We start from the raw sequence: 15,930 nt of genomic DNA, 5'->3' as shown, positions 1-15,930 counted from the left end.
AAAAAATGCCCAGACCCTTCTCACAGGTGGTGATGGGTCATGGAGCTATATATATGGCAGCAGTAGAATCAGGACAAATTGAGATTGGCTCCTAGAAGACATCAATTTAAGGAAGTTTATAGAGAACAAAAGCAATGTTTAGGATGATTTTATACCACTCAAATGAAGGAAGATTTCAGATATACAAAATGTACACAAAAACAATTTAGATGTTTGTTTGCAGGGGATTTACCATGATCATGAAAGGCAGTGGCCATGTCTCTTTGCCCCCTAAACAAACTCAGAGTATTGTTCAAGAGACCCTCCCAGTAGTTCAGAGGACTTTAGAAGGGTAGGGGGAAGAAACTTATTTTTATGAAATTTTGTAGATTTCCATAATTGAACTTACCTTAGAATTTAAGCCATTATCTGAGGTGCCACAATATTTTTTAAGTTTTCTGTTTTCATTTTTGTTAGCTAAAAGTTTGATATAACTAAGGTTATTCTTTCACTCTTGCTGTGTCATTTATATTAACATTTAGAAAGTATTTTTAAAATGAAAAACACTAATATTATCTACTAATAGTAACAAATTTGAGCACAAATAGGATTTTCATTGCTACCCATGGAATGTGAATTTATTTGTACCTAGGCTTCATGACAATGTGAGATCTCTGCTTCTGCATCAGCTGTACTACAAACCGTATTTGCTATGATATAACTATAGAATGTATTTATGTGCATGCACAAATGTTTATGTGATATACATATGGATTTTACATTTGTAGAATAGAATTTCACTTAACAACAAAGGAGACTAAAAATAAAATATAATTAAAATATTATTATAACTATATAGCAACGATGGACAACTCTGCAGCCTAAATGCAGTCCTGGCATTGTAGCATGAGCACCCCAATTTTTAAAAAAATAAATATTGTTCCCTCTGGGGGGCAAGAGGTGTGATTTTGCCATATTTGGGGCCTCTTAGCACTGCTACCAAACCACATCTTTATTTTATGCTGTTAGAGGATTCCAACCAAAAAAAGCTTGCATAAAAATATTTTGGGAATAGACAGAAGTGTAGATGGAGCCCTCAGGTGTCTACAATGAGCATGTTTGGACTCCAGAGCTCTAAAATTTTGATTTTTGCATAATTTAAAAGTTAAGGTAATCTTTGCCCAATTTGTGTATTGTTAGTCAAAATCTATATGCTTTTCTTCAGACACAAAAATAGCAATTTCTTCCTGAGCACCTTTCAACGTGTATGGCTGGAAACAATACATGAAAAAACTCAGTATGACAGGCTCATACTCACATTAACGGTAATGTAATGGAGAGCCTCTTCCTTATGCACACAGTCCTCCTTAGCAATGAGATGACATCATACAATGAGTTTGTACAATTTCATATGGGACTCTGATTGGTCAGTCTTCCAAATGAGTATGTAATACCATACGCAAGCTGGCAATAAAGAGATAATTAACTAATTATGTAATTTCTTAATGCAGTTTGACACTTGGTATGCTGTGTGTTTCCTAAACACAACAGTGATTTTTAAAACTGTATTTCCTGTTACCGCAATTTAAAAAAAATGTGACTATATAATACTTAGATTATGTTTCTTTTAATACAGTAGTTTCTGTATTATTTTTAATTTTTCTTCAGTGTACATTTTCAGCAAAACTTGTTTTTGTAAATAAACAGCAATCCTCTTTGTCAGATCCGTGCATTGTTATTCTGAGCTCTAACTGAACCTGAGAACAGGGGGGAGCAGTAGTTTGAGATGAGTGAAAGTACAAACAGCGACAGTTGCCTTAATTGTCTGTCGTATAATGACCAAACAATATCATGAACTCTTTCTATAGATTTAAAATAATTGGCCTCACATTTAAAAACAAGTAATGCAGCTTTGGGGTTTTTCCCTACATGAATTTACTGAGATGTTACCATAAAGCTGATTCCTATAGTGCAGCCACTAAGGGGACTTGGTTGTTTCTGTGGGGAACTGTATAATTCTCTCATTGCATTTTTAACACTGTGGGAGAGAGGCTTAGAATGTTTTTTGTTTATAGCTGGGAACTGTTATAAATTATTGGGACCAAATGCCTAGAAACAGTTTAGGGTTGTCAGGTCTCAAAGAGACAACTGAAAAGTCAGGGAGCTCCTATGTTTTCCCAGGTATCTGGTCAGGGAGACAAATCTCAGGATAATATTGTAGGAAAATAAAGTTTAATTTATGTATGGGGAGGGAAGCCTTTAAACCTTGTGTGCCTGTCCCCACCTCTTCCCAGCTGGGAAAAGATTCTTCATGGACTGGTGGTGATTGCCAGAAGCCGTGCAGGGCCTGGGAAGTTTCCACACGCCTCATGTCTATGGTTCATAAGACTGCACAGTATGAAAGTTATACCAGGAGTAGTGACAGCTACTGGCCGCGTTTTTCTGCCTGCTCAGCTGTCCCTCTGTCCAACTCTCAGTTGCCAAGTTATCTGATTAGCACAGTTTCATTTCGGCCTTTGACCCATATACTGTATGCAGATTTCTTTTCTATATGCTGTTACAGTCAGTTAGGCCAGAAATAGTTCTGCAACTCCCTTAGCCCTTCTCTGCCCACCTCTATGATATCACCAGTGTCCACCCCAAGCGGTGGCTCTTAATCTTAAGAAGTGGGATGCTGCTGATCTCATAACCCTTGCCGTTATAGTTCATAAGATGCAAGAGTTAATAATTTTATAGAATGCTTATATAAAAGGAAAGGTGGGTGGATGTGGGGCAAAGTAGATTTGAGACTAAAAGGCAGCACTCCGTGTGAATAGGCCTGGTAGTGATATTTGAACACCACCTCTCTGGGGAAATGCAACAAACTTCCATAGTAGTCGTGGGTGTGCTTGGAGAAATGGTACAGATCTTCTGTCTGCACCAGGTATGAAGTTTAGCATTCTATATCATCTGTACACTGTCCCCACCTGCTAGCATGAACCAAACTGCAGTGTTAGCTAGCTTTGCAGTTGTTGAGTGGATGGGAGTGCACATCATGCAAATATAAGCTGCAGCAGTTAAATGTGACTAGTGTAAATTTGGATGGGAATTCTATAGAAAGAATGGTACATTCTAGGTATTGTGACTGAAAGTGTGGAGAGGGGATGCTTTTAGGTCATCTCCTCAGTGCCTCCTTCCCCAGTAAAGAGAGGTTGGTTGAAACTTACAGAGCTGAAGTAGAATCATAATTGGAGATATGAATCTGAGAGTGTGAACCTACACTATTTAAGTCCCACTAATGTTCTGTTGGACATGCACTATAGTAAGAAGTTCTAAGATTGCAACCTGAATGCAGTACAAGGCTTGACAGAATCTATTTAAATTCCTCTTTTACTCAAGAGGATGTTTAAAAACTCTTGAAATGTGAAGTCAAATTGAAATATTTGTTTGATTTTTCAGTGCTGTTTAAATCCGGGAAATGTAAAACTAGCTTCCATTCTGCCAGCTAGTAAATTATGTCCTCTCCAAAGGGAGCCCTTTATAAATGTCACTATTAGCAAAGTGCTGTGCATCTATGAGGTTTCTTTCCTTTTGGAATGTAGTAGGAGGGAAAGCATGTATTGCAGGAGTTTCAGGTCCTATCCTCTCTGCAATAGAAAAGGTAGGGATGTGAATCTTGGCTTGGTTTGCCCTCGTTTAGTATATCACATTGCAGAGAGAGATGGAAAGAGGATCTCACGATGAAATTGTAAGGGTTTTTTTTTATGGTCCCAGATTTTGTGTACTTTTTGAGATTTTTTTCTCTTTGTTTGCCAGAATAATGTTTTTTCTCTCAAATGTGCAAAATGAAAAAAAAAAAAAAAACGTGGTAATTGTTGCATATGCCAGTAAAGCAAGTAGCCCTGGATGGGTTGCCTTTGTGATCTGTCAGCTGGTGATTATTGCTTGCTGTGTTTCATTTTAAAATATACTGACCAATCAGAGGAACAAAATTGTACAAAATCCATATGCTTACTAATTATTAACCACCCAGGCTTTTATACTGCATTCTGTTTATCCCTCTTGATCTCACTTTCATGCCCCTCAGGCATCGCTCTATTAACCTGTTCCTCCATGGTTATCAGAAATATTGGATAGAAACAGAGGAATATTCCTTTGAGGAGAAGCTAGTTCAAGATTTGGCTGTAAGTATAGATATAACAGAGTGTGGTTTCAAATGCCCACATTAATCAACATTATATACTGTACTCCATATAGATATATACTATAGCACAGAAAAAGCAATACCTGCTTTACAAGAAATATATATAGTAAAGCAGGTATTGCTTTTTTCTCTGCCATAGTTCTTGTATTCATTAAATGGAAATTTTTCACCTGCTACATAAATCATAGATATGCAGTATAGGCGTTAAATGCAGTATGCGCGTGGGCAGAGCTGTGGCTTATGGTTTCATATAAATTATATGTCATTAATTTTTTTTAGAACTAGAGCCCAACAAACGGATGATTGTTCTTTGTTCAGCTTAACTATTCCGGTGTTTTCATTAAAATTCATCTGAAGCCTTAACACAACTAATACTTCTTTGCGTTTTAGAATTTTGGCTATTACATAATCCATCCTTTACTTTAGCCTTTCAAGCTTTTAGAAGAGAATGTTGCTTTTTTGCTTGCTATGTTTTGTAGAATTGAAATGAACTGTAAATACATGTGAACTGTGTTCTTACATATCAACAGTGGGAGAATTATTTATTTCTTCTTGTCTTTTGTAGAGGCTGATTCTGATGAAGAAAAGTATTTTCTTTAATTGTCACCGAGTAGTTAATTTTCAAGCAGTTTTAAATATCTCCTTTTTAACTGATACTCTAAGGGGTAGAGAAATTTGATTATTATTTGATTTCTAAGTATGTGTGAAATGGTTAGTTTTTCCCAAGTGTCATTAACAGAGCTTTTCTTTTTGTGAAAGTAGTGCCAGTCAGGGAAGATAAGGAAGTGATAGATTCACTTCAGTTATAAGGACTGTTTCACGGTTTTATAAGATTCTTTACCTTTTAAACTGCAAATATATAAATCATTCAATATTGCAGTGATAATTGATAAAGGCTTCTTCTGCAGCAAGTATTTCATGTAGATTTACAGTGCCTCATTTATTCACATTTTGCAGATGGACCACTCAAAAGTATCTGCAGGAATTTTTCTGGAGGGGGGGGAGGCTACTGCATAGTGATATTTAACACAATTCGTGCAAGTAATGTGCACTACTACAACACAGTGGCTTGAAACCTACTCGTGTTTGGGTAAGATTTGTCTAATTTGCCACAGCCAATTGCAGCTACTTGACAAGGTGGCAGGGCACATCTTAATTGCTCAACCAGGCACATAAAATCATAAAATAATTGAGTTAAAAATGAGTCCAACCTCCTGCTCAATGCAGGAATCCAAATCAAAGCAGACCTGACAGATGATTGTCTAATTTTCTCTTGAATTCCTCTAGCATTGGAGTGCTCACCGTATGACTAGGCATATGACTTGGACATGCCCTTGCCCTCATCATTTAGCCACAATTAGCCATGGCAATTTATACAGACCTTATGCAAGCATTATTGGGATCCTGGCCAGTAAAAATGAGGTGCTTTATTTGCCTCAGTGAATGAAAGGTATAACCAGAGGTGATATGAGGCTATCCACAGGTGCAATTAATTTGAAGAGTTATTTTAATTATAGGGGGTAAACAGAATAAGATCAACAAAATGAAGGCACCATATAAAAGAAATTCTGTGAATTTCTAACACAGTAAAATTGAATGACTAAATGAAAAGTGCAAAGTAAATCAATCTCTATTAAAATATCAAATGAAATTACAATTATGCACTATCAACCACAGTTAGCCCTTTATAAAACACTGCATTTACTTCTAGCATTCCACCAGCCCTCTGGTTGAAGCTCACTATGTTCCACCTGTTTGGCCTAAAAACTGAGAAAGAAAGACATAAAGGTAGCTGTTCTAAAGAACAGATTCCTGAAGACTCAGGGGAATGTGCAGGAGAATTGATCCAGAAAATCAGAAGAAGAAAAATTAAAATAATATAGTAAAATCTCCCTCTCTCTCTCTCTCTCTCTGTATAAGGTTGGTGTAGAATCTCCTAGAAGGTGTAATATAACCCATTGTAAAAACTGAAGCTTCTCTCAGAATCAAGGCAAACTAAGACCCAAAGCCCCCAAAGCAGTCAAAATATGCAAAAGTAAAAATTACGTACATATGCCTCTAATTTTCCTGCATTCTGGTTGACTTCTTTACTTTTACCCATGAAATTGAGTTCTGTGTTGGTAGATGGCAAGTTGGGAGAAAAAGTATGTTATTCCCAGAAAGTAAAATCATTCCTTTGTCCTACAGCACACAACGTACCATCTTATCGGGGTACACTTTGAACCTAGAGCCACTGAATGTATCCAGCCTTGTAGCCTGTCCATACTGTTCCAGCAAGGCTCAGCCAGTGCCTTGTTGCCACAGTAATTGTGTATCTGTCTTTTTTTGCTCTTGCCGTCATGCAAAAGTCCAGGCTGGAATAAATTCTCAGCCCTTTTTGCCAACAGGAAACAGTCCATTGTGTGGTGGATGAAACAAATCAAAGATTTCCTCAATGCCATTCCATAGGCAGGTCACTCCACCAATCAGTAATCCGGTCCATAGGCCATATATCTGTAGGCGGTTCAGTCCACATGCTCACAGGCATTTTGCTTAGTGTACCCTTACACCTAAAAGTTGGACCTGATTAACAGCCAGTATATCTGCTTGTGTAATAAATACATTTGGAATTCCCTTATGCACAAACTCTTGTTGCCCCTACAAACATCCATAGGTCGACACAACATCATCACCCATTTGTAATTTCTTCTATATATTTTCTGTAACCAGTGTTCCTTTTTCACTTTTCTTACTGGAGAAAGTGTTTAGAGGGGAAATATATCATAATTTTCAGAGGTGTAAATGACTTTGCTGTCTGGCTAGAGAACTCAGTGAATTGGCTGCCAAGCTAGAGTTTGGAAGTTCAGTTCCCCACTGGGCCTTCCAGGAGATGAACAACACTGTGTAAGCTTGGGCAAGTTACAGAGTTCCAGGGCACCCCAAAATAAAGAGAATAGTAAACCACTTCTGAGTATTTTGTGACTAGAAAACCCTGGAAAGGATTACCGTAACTCAGAACTGACTGGGTAGTGTACACAGTAAATATTTATTAGATGTCCTTAGTGCATTCTTCCAGTTTCCAAGAAGAAAGGTTTTAAGCAGCCATGTATTTGGCAGATGAAGCTGTTATAGCTCAATGCACATTTGCCATGCACAATCTTGCGATGGGCATCAGTTTTAACTCCATTATTTTTCATTATACTTTCCCATTAGTAGCAAACTACCCCTTGACTATTGTTTTTGTTGGCAAAAAGGTGCTTTGAATAAAATGTGTTAATTGGACTGGAATACAATACCACTAATGTTTTTAGTCACTGCCCTTGTATTATAGTTCTCCTTTTAGTTAAGCAATTGATACCTACACTTTCAGTCATAAAGAGGCTTCAAACACTTTTAAAAACATTGAACAGATGGTAATGAAATCATGCTTAAATGAACTGTTGATTAAATTCAAATAGGTTTTTTTTTTCAAAGTGTTCCCTTGGGAAAATGGCAAATCAACACTCAGCTGCAGTAGATCTTTGCATTCTTATCTATGTTATGCCCAGTGGATGTGAATACAGTAAATTAAACAGACAGGAAAAGTGTTATGTCCCCTATATTGCAAAAAGTCAGTCACAATTTAATTTCTAACTTTTAGCAATATTTATTTTTCTCGTTTTGTAAAGTCAAATTCTGTATAAGGGAAAAGGGAGGAATGAGAAGGCAAAAGTTAGAATTGTTCTCTTCAGAGAAATGGCAAGCAATTTTGAAAAAATAAGAGAATGCTGTGTATCTCCCACCACCATCACAAAGAAAGATAATTTTTCTGTTTTCTGAAAAAGAATATAGGGCCAGTAACAGCTGCCATTGATTTTCACAACTCTCTCCATTAGAGATCTCACTTCTACGTTTCAGAGCTCTCTAAAAGTTGATGCCCTGTAGCAAAGCCTTAGTTGCCCTACCCTGATTACAGACCAGAGTCGGTTGCTTAGTTAAAAATCATTTTTAAAAATCTTGTTGCATCTTTTAGACTAACACCCATAATATGCCATGCACTTTCATAAACTGGAACCCATGTCATCACGTTAGAGCAGAATTTAGGTGAGAATATTAAGATGTTATTTTAGGGATATGATTTGTGTGATGGAGAGAGTTTGGTTTTGCTATAGTTACAAGTGGTTTGTAAGAGAAATTTAATGATTAATGATTAAACTTAATACTTTAACATTCATGTAGTAGAGTTTTTACAGTTGCATTCTGTAGCAGAGGTTCTGAGTGTAGTTGCATATAAATCCATGTGCTGGGACAGGAAGAAAACAGAAGAGATCATGCATATGTCTTAGTTACCTACCTCCTTTAATTTTACAGAGGTGGGGGGACTGCCTAAGCAGAAGCTTATCTCTCTTCTGCGATAGGTTATATGTGAGTTCTGTCAAGAGACAGAGTTGGAAATTACCCGCAGGCAACTCAGTATTTCCAAGTCTTGGAGTTCAACATTCTGAAATTTTGGACTGCAGAAGGATCACCTCTGCTATCTACTTTTATCACTGACTTAGAATTGTGAGACACTAGAGACTCTGATAGGAAGGTTCCCCCTACACATACAATAGTGACAGTCAGGTGTGCAACTGTCTAACTTTGTTGTTCAGCCTGCCAGAAGGAATCAGGTCCATAATCTGCTTAAGATACCAGATTCCTTGACATCTTCCCTTAGTAGTTCTGTTTAAATCATTGTGAACATACTTACAAACACTACTATGACGTGTTCTCTGTGAAGATCCTGAATATATGGATATTGAGAAAATAATGTTGACTCTAATAGTAAAATATAAAATGTTTTCTAAGAGTTACATTTTGTTTCATTTTTTTTTATTTGTACATACATTTTGCTGATAAAACTTTTCCAATATAATTCTTGGACAGACCCCTCCAGAAAAAGATGAGGAGGAGGAGGAAGAGATTGAAAAACATCCTGATCCTCTTCACCAGATCATTCTTCACTTTAGTAGGAACGCTCTCACTGAAAGAAGGTAAGTGGACTCAATATTTGTTATATGCTAGAGATGACAGTCTTGTAAAAATACAAGTGCATTTTACTCTGGCAGGATCCAACTCTTTTGGGTACCTAGAGAGAGAGAGGGAGGGAGGGAGGGAGAGAGAGAATTAAAACAGCCCAACACAAGAACTTTGGATTTTATATTTTATAGGGTTCATTGAATGATAATATTTTCTTCAGAAAAGGAGGTGACAGGAGTCTTCCTAGACTCAAATCATGTCAACTCAACAATAGAAAAGAAGAGCATTACCTTTATAGGTAGCAAATCACAACAAGCTCGAGAAATAGAATCATTTTGTTAATAGAGGTGCCTTCTCACATCCTTGTGGATACATTGTATACATAGAGAAAAGTTCATTCTCAGGGAAGTGCCAAAAGTTACCATCCTGCTGTTATGTTAAGTGTAAACTAGAGTTTTGCTTCCCTTTTTTTTTTTTTAATCTTTTCCCTTCTCCAGATGAAGTGGAGACATATGTATTTTTCCCTTGACCTTCCCTTTTCATGAGAAAGCAATTTCATGAGAAAGCCTGTTTGTAGCAGGTGGAGAATTCCTCTAGTCAACTATTTCTCTTAAATGAGGTTCTGTTACACTGACTTCTAAAGCATAGCAGTTTAAAGACAGTAATATATTGAATATAGTAGGATATATGTATTAAGTACAACAAGAAGGGGAAATAGTTTTTTTTCCCTACTCTCTGAATTATGTGAAAATTTATTATGGTCATTTTTTTAAATATTCTTTCCAGATGGTGTTTTATAGGTGTGTGTGTGATTGTTTTATTTTTATATGGTATTTAAAAATATTAAAGAATAAGGAGAAGAAGATAGAGATTGAGATTGCACTTTTCCTAAAATCCTATTAAGGGGACATTGAGGAAATATTTGGAATTAACAAAACTTTTCAATTTTGTGAAGAAAAGATTTTGTATCTGATATGATAGGAATAATAATCAGTTCTATAGAAATTACATGGCTAGAATCTCTGGCTGGTTTTGGGCATTTTGAAGGCCCAATAAGGTAAAAAAATAATTCTGTTGTGAATGCAGAGGGTAAATATATTTTATCAGAGAATTTACTATAGCTTTTAGTCTAATAACCTTGTTAGATGGTATCAGGAAATTTCAAGATGAAAGGCTCTCTGCTTTCATGATACCTGAAACTGCAGTTCACCAACTTTCAAGTCCTTTTTAACACCTACAAAGTTATTTTTCTGAAACAATCTGAATACTATTTCAACTTCCCCACAGCAAACTGGAAAATGACCCGTTATATACTGCATATTCAGCAATGATGGCAAAGGTGTGTATCTAATTTAAAAGTGTATCCTGTATTTTGATTTAGTTTTTTAAAAATCATTTAGAATTATAAAGTTACAATTTTGCTAATAATAAATACAGTAATAATAATGTGCCATCAACTCAATTCTGACTTATGGTGATCCTTGCAGGCTTTTCCAGGTAGAGAATGTCAAAAGTGATTTACCATTCCCTTCTTCTGGGGGGTGCCCTAGGACTGTGTAGCTTGCCTAAGACCACACAGGCTAGTTCTACTTGCAGGAGGTACAATGGATAATGGAAATTCCAACCTCTGGCTCTGCAGTTGGATACCTAAACCACTGAGCTATCCAGGCTAAATCTCTGTTTGAAATAGTTAAACTGAAACTCAGTACAGCCCCCCTTAGGCGTAGCATAGATATGAGGATCTCCTTGGGGATGACGGAACCCCATTTTCTCCTACTACTCTCATGGCATATATCCATATTCCCCTTCAGCCCTTAGTCACATTTTTCATAAGGACCATCCATATGAAGCCTGCAGTCTTTGACTGATTAGAATAGAGAGGGGGATACACCAGCAATTCTAGTTCCCCGTAGTGGTTTGGTGTGGTATTGTATAATGAGGGAGAAAGATGGGGCTTTGTTGTTATGCTTTCCTGGGGCTCTTTCAGGTATTACCACTGTACTTATTAGACTGTATTAAGTCTGGCAGTGTTACTAATTAGATGATGTGCTTCCTCAGAGTAAATGCCTCCAGCCAGAAGGGTTGCTAAAAATGCATTTGGATCCGAGTTATAAAAATTACTTTTTTGTTTTTGTTCTGAGATTTGCTATGATTGTGTTATTTGACTTTGATATGCATGTCCCTATGGAATTAATCCTGTGAAAGGCGATTAGCGTAGCGTTCAGAGAATACTGAAGAAGATTCTAATTGAAACTGAACCCTGAGTGATAGTTGGTAGAAGATACTGTTGGCTTTTTAAGCTGTTAAGGCATTTACTTTGCATTGGTGGAGATTTTAATTTAATCTGACACAAACAGAGAGGCCAAGATCCAAGTTGGTTGTTAGGGATGTACAGGTGAAAATTTTTATTTTGATTTCTGTCTGTCTCATTTAACTGAAAGTGCTTCCAGGAGTGCCTACCCAGTAAATTTAACTGTGTTTGAAGTTCAGGGTTAATACTTAACATGCAGAGCTAATACAAAATGGTTGCTTAGACTAGGCATACAGCATTTAAAAATATTGTAATATAAAAATTAATACAAAATTCAAAGGCTATAACAAAACATGTAACAGGAAAGTAAAATGTAATACTTATAAATAATATTAAATATCCCCCACAAAAAAGAAGAAAAACATTTTAACCTCTCCCCCTACATGCTATGCTCCCACAGAGGGCATTTCTTTCAATAATCTGTCACTCTTTCTTTGATATATCTCACCCCAATTAGTGGTGCACTGGTACAGTACTTTAAAGGTACCCAGTGTGGTGTTTTGGAGAAAGTAATAGACTAGGACCTAGGAAACTTGGGTTCAATTCTGCAACTTTGCCATGGAAACTCACAGTGTGTGTCTGTGTGTATCAAACTGGTAAAACATTCCTTAAATACCTCACTTACCTTGAAACCCCTATACCTTCATGAACTATAAATCAGTTCTGACTTGATGGCACATAACAGCAACAAAAACAGTACCCTGTGGCTAGTTAGTGGAGTGAGAGAAGAAACATTCTCTGGAATTTCTAGCAAGGATTGGCAGAGAGTGAGGCAATTCCTCTCCTGAATTCCTTTTCTGAATAAATAGTTCCCCTCTTACCTACTTGTTAGAAATTCCAGCGATTTGTGTTATCTTTCCATACATGGGATAGGTGTACTCCTGAAAATAAGGAGGGGTGTAAAACTCTGTATGCGTTAGCCTGTGTGTATGTGCATGTGGCAAAGGAAGGGAGAGTGTGTTAATAAGCTTAAATGACCTATATATATAATGGGTATTTATGTATGAATTTGCTTTGTGTTGTTAGTGTGTAAAAATGAAGATGATCAGAAAAATGTCCACATTGTTGTTCTAGATATTGATTTAAAAGTCACTTTGATGTTTAATTCATCTGATCCTTTTTCTTTCAAATGAGAAAAGAGCTGTCATTGTGGAGTAGATGATGCTGATGAAGAAGAGGAAAAGGAGAAGACATTTGAAGTGAGCAGTTTTTAAAAATGATACAAACTTTTGTGCTCATAATTTATAGAACTAAAGTAATGTTTTATTTCAAATTAGTAAAGATGATACATTGATAATAGTTATGTTGAGAGAAGTTAGCGGTTTCACTCAAATAATTTGAATATTATTCATCCAATTACTGTATATAGCAATCTAGCTGCCTTCGGTGCTTTTTAGGAGAAAGACATGGTAAAAATATTTTAAATAGATAAAATGAAATATTTTATGTATTTATTTTTTTAATTTATTGTATTTATATCCCACCTATCTAGCCATTTTGACCACTCTAGGCAGCTTACAACATAAAAACATAACGAGTTTAGGAGAAACTAGATTTTATTATACATTTTCAGTTTTTGCAAATATAGTGCCTGATTTTCTTCCTATCTCTGCAGTTTATCTTTCTCCACAGCTTTCATACAGTCATAAAATAATGGAGTTTGATGGGCATATAAGGTCATCAAGTCCAGCCCCTTGTTCAGTGCAGGAATCCAATTCAAAGTATACCTGACAGATACTTGCCTAACCTTCTCTTGATTGGTTGTTGTAGGTTTTTCGGACTGATTGGCCATGTTCTGGAGGTTTTTCTTCCTAACGTTTCACTAGTCTCTGTGGCCGACATCTTCAGAGGACAGAACTCTGTCTGTGTTCTAACATGGGACGGGAACACAGACAGAGTTCTAACTCCTATCTTCTGAAGATGCCAGCCACAGAAACTGGCAAAACATTAGGAAGAAAAACCTCCAGAACACGACCAAACAGCCCAAAAAACCTACAACAACTATTGGATCTCGGACATGAAAGCCTTCGAGAATACATTTTTCTTGATTACTTCTAAAATTGCTCACCACCACCTCTAGTAATTGGTTCCATTGTATTGCTCCTCTAACAATTATAAAGTATTTCCTAATATTCAACCAAAGTCCGACTAAACATGCCCAGTTCGCTCTGTCTTTTCTTAAAAGGCTTAGTTTCCAGTCCCCTGATCATCCTTGTTGCTGTCTACTGAACTTGTACCAGTTTGTCAGCATCCTTCTTGAAGTGTGGTTTCCAGAACTGGACATGATACCCAAGATGAGGATTAACCAGTGCTGAGCAACTATTACTTTTATCTGTTTTTTGCTATGAACATACCTGAAGAATTTTTTTTGTTAGTTTTAGCATCTCTTGCTAACATCAGCTCATTCTCAGCTTTGCCTTCCAAGTGCCATCCCTGCGATTCTTTGTTACCTGTCTGTACTCCTACTCTGTGGCCCGTCCTTCCTTCTATTTCCTATATGTATCCTTTTTTGTTTTCATGTCCTTGAAGCTTTTTTTGAAGCTACACTGTTGTTGTTTTACTGTCATCCATCTTTCTTTCTTGCTGGAATTGTTTATAGTTGTGCCATTAGAATTCCTTTTTTAAAAAAAAACTCTTGCCCATCTTGGATTACTTTTCTTGTTAAGATCTTCTGCCATGTGAACTTACTTACCATTGTTCTGAGGTTATTAAAGTTGGCTTTCCTAAAATTCAGCATACACATGGAGCAACATTCCATTTTTTCTTACTTTGAAATAAAGAACTCCTCTATAACATGGTCACTTGCCCCCAGAGTTCTCCTTACTGTCACTTATTTCACCAAGTCATCTCTATAAGTTAGAATCAAGTCCAGCATAGATAATCCTCTAGTTTCTTCTTCCACTTTTTGTAGGAGAACTTTTAGCAACCACACAAGCCAGGAATTTATTAGAAGAGTTAGGCTTGGCAGCATTTGCCTTCCAACATATATTCTACATTATTACTACATCGTAGCTCTTTGAAATTCCTGCCATTTGTTTTTCAAAGGTTTTATCCTCATCTTCTTCTTTATTGGACATTTTATAGTACACTGCAACTATCAGATTCCTTTTGTTTTTCATCTCAGTTATATTAATCCAGATGCTTTTAATGGGATAACCAAATTCATTCTGCTGTGCAGAAATATTTACCCTCCTAAACTAAAATTTCCAATTCTTCTTCTTTGTTTTCCAAACTCCTGGCATTCATATATAGGCACTGGAGATTGTATGATTTGTGGCCTATTTTCCTTTTTATATATTTATGAATATTATTATTGGGCACAATTAGAGCTCCTTGGTCTGTTCCTCTTATTCAGCATAAGGCTTCATCCATCTTTACCTCTGAGCTTGCATTTTCTTCACTGAATTTTTCCCCTCTCTTGTATTCCTCAAACAAGATGTTACTATTTCTAAATCCAGAGTGTTAATCTCACAGCATTTATTCCATGCATTATGTTACTTCAATTGAACCTTTATTACACAAAAATGTTGACTGAAATATATTACAAAAATAAACACAGATGTTGCTACACTAGGATGAGGATTAGACAGAAACCATAATTTTCAGCTAATTTAGTTATATTAATTATGATTTAATGGGGTAGTGGGTGAATCAGTTTCACAGCCAATTTATTGGCCAAAATCTTCTTGCATAGCTATGCAGATGGCATACATTTTGGAGGCAAATTGCCCAAATAAAGAAATCACCATAGGCATTATCAGTTGCATGCTGAGACATACAACTCAGTGGCTGAAATCCTGTTGCTTAGCATAGTAGAATAGGCCCTTTGAATCAGTTAAGATGTGATGAGGAGCTCAGTTTATTCAAATGGGCCTACTTTAGTGCAATCTACTATTCTATGCAGCGGGATTTCAGTCAGTATGCAACTGATGTCTAAGGTAATTTCTTAAATTTCCTCAATTTCGTAAATTGAGGAAATTTGCCTCCAAAAATAACTCTATTTATACTATGCCAGCATAAATTGATAAGAGGATTTGAGCCATTCTACAAATCTCATAAGAACATAGAAAAGCCCTGCTGGATCAGGCCAAGCATCCATCTAGTCCAGCTTCCTGTATCTCACAGTGGCCCCACCAGATGCCTCTGGGAGCACACAAGGCAACTAGATACCTGTCTCCTGATACCCCTCCCCTGCATCTGCCATTTTGAGGTACCTTCCTTTTAAGCCTGGAGATTATACATCCCCATCATGGCTTGTAACCTGTGATGGACTTTTCTTCCAGAAATCTATCCAATCCCTTTTTAAAGGCATCTAGGCCAGATACCATCACCACATCCTGTGGCAAGGAGTTCCACAGACTAACAACACACTGGGTAAAGAATTATTTTGTCTGTTCTCACTCTCCCAACACTCAGTTTGAGTGGATGTCCCCTGGTTGTGGTATTGCCATAGGGGGAAAAGAGCTTCCCTCTATCCACT

The 15,930-nt window shown here is 36.7% G+C and overlaps 1 protein-coding gene across 1 annotated transcript in view; it reads left to right on the top strand.

Moving 5' to 3' along the window:
- The window catches only part of RYR3 (ryanodine receptor 3), a 420,504-nt gene that overhangs the window by 332,682 nt on the left and 71,892 nt on the right, over window positions 1-15,930 (top strand). Inside the window, exons 75-78 of the mRNA XM_078391770.1 lie at window positions 4,046-4,142; window positions 9,047-9,153; window positions 10,427-10,478; window positions 12,590-12,649. Of these exons, the coding sequence (XP_078247896.1) occupies window positions 4,046-4,142; window positions 9,047-9,153; window positions 10,427-10,478; window positions 12,590-12,649 (316 nt within the window). The remainder of the gene's footprint in view (window positions 1-4,045; window positions 4,143-9,046; window positions 9,154-10,426; window positions 10,479-12,589; window positions 12,650-15,930) is intronic.

The sequence above is a fragment of the Pogona vitticeps genome, chromosome 1 (genome assembly GCF_051106095.1).
Source record: "Pogona vitticeps strain Pit_001003342236 chromosome 1, PviZW2.1, whole genome shotgun sequence".
In the NCBI taxonomy this organism is placed as follows: domain Eukaryota; kingdom Metazoa; phylum Chordata; class Lepidosauria; order Squamata; family Agamidae; genus Pogona; species Pogona vitticeps.
Note: the sequence above shows the minus strand (reverse complement) of the source record. Positions and strands in the feature narration are given on the sequence as shown.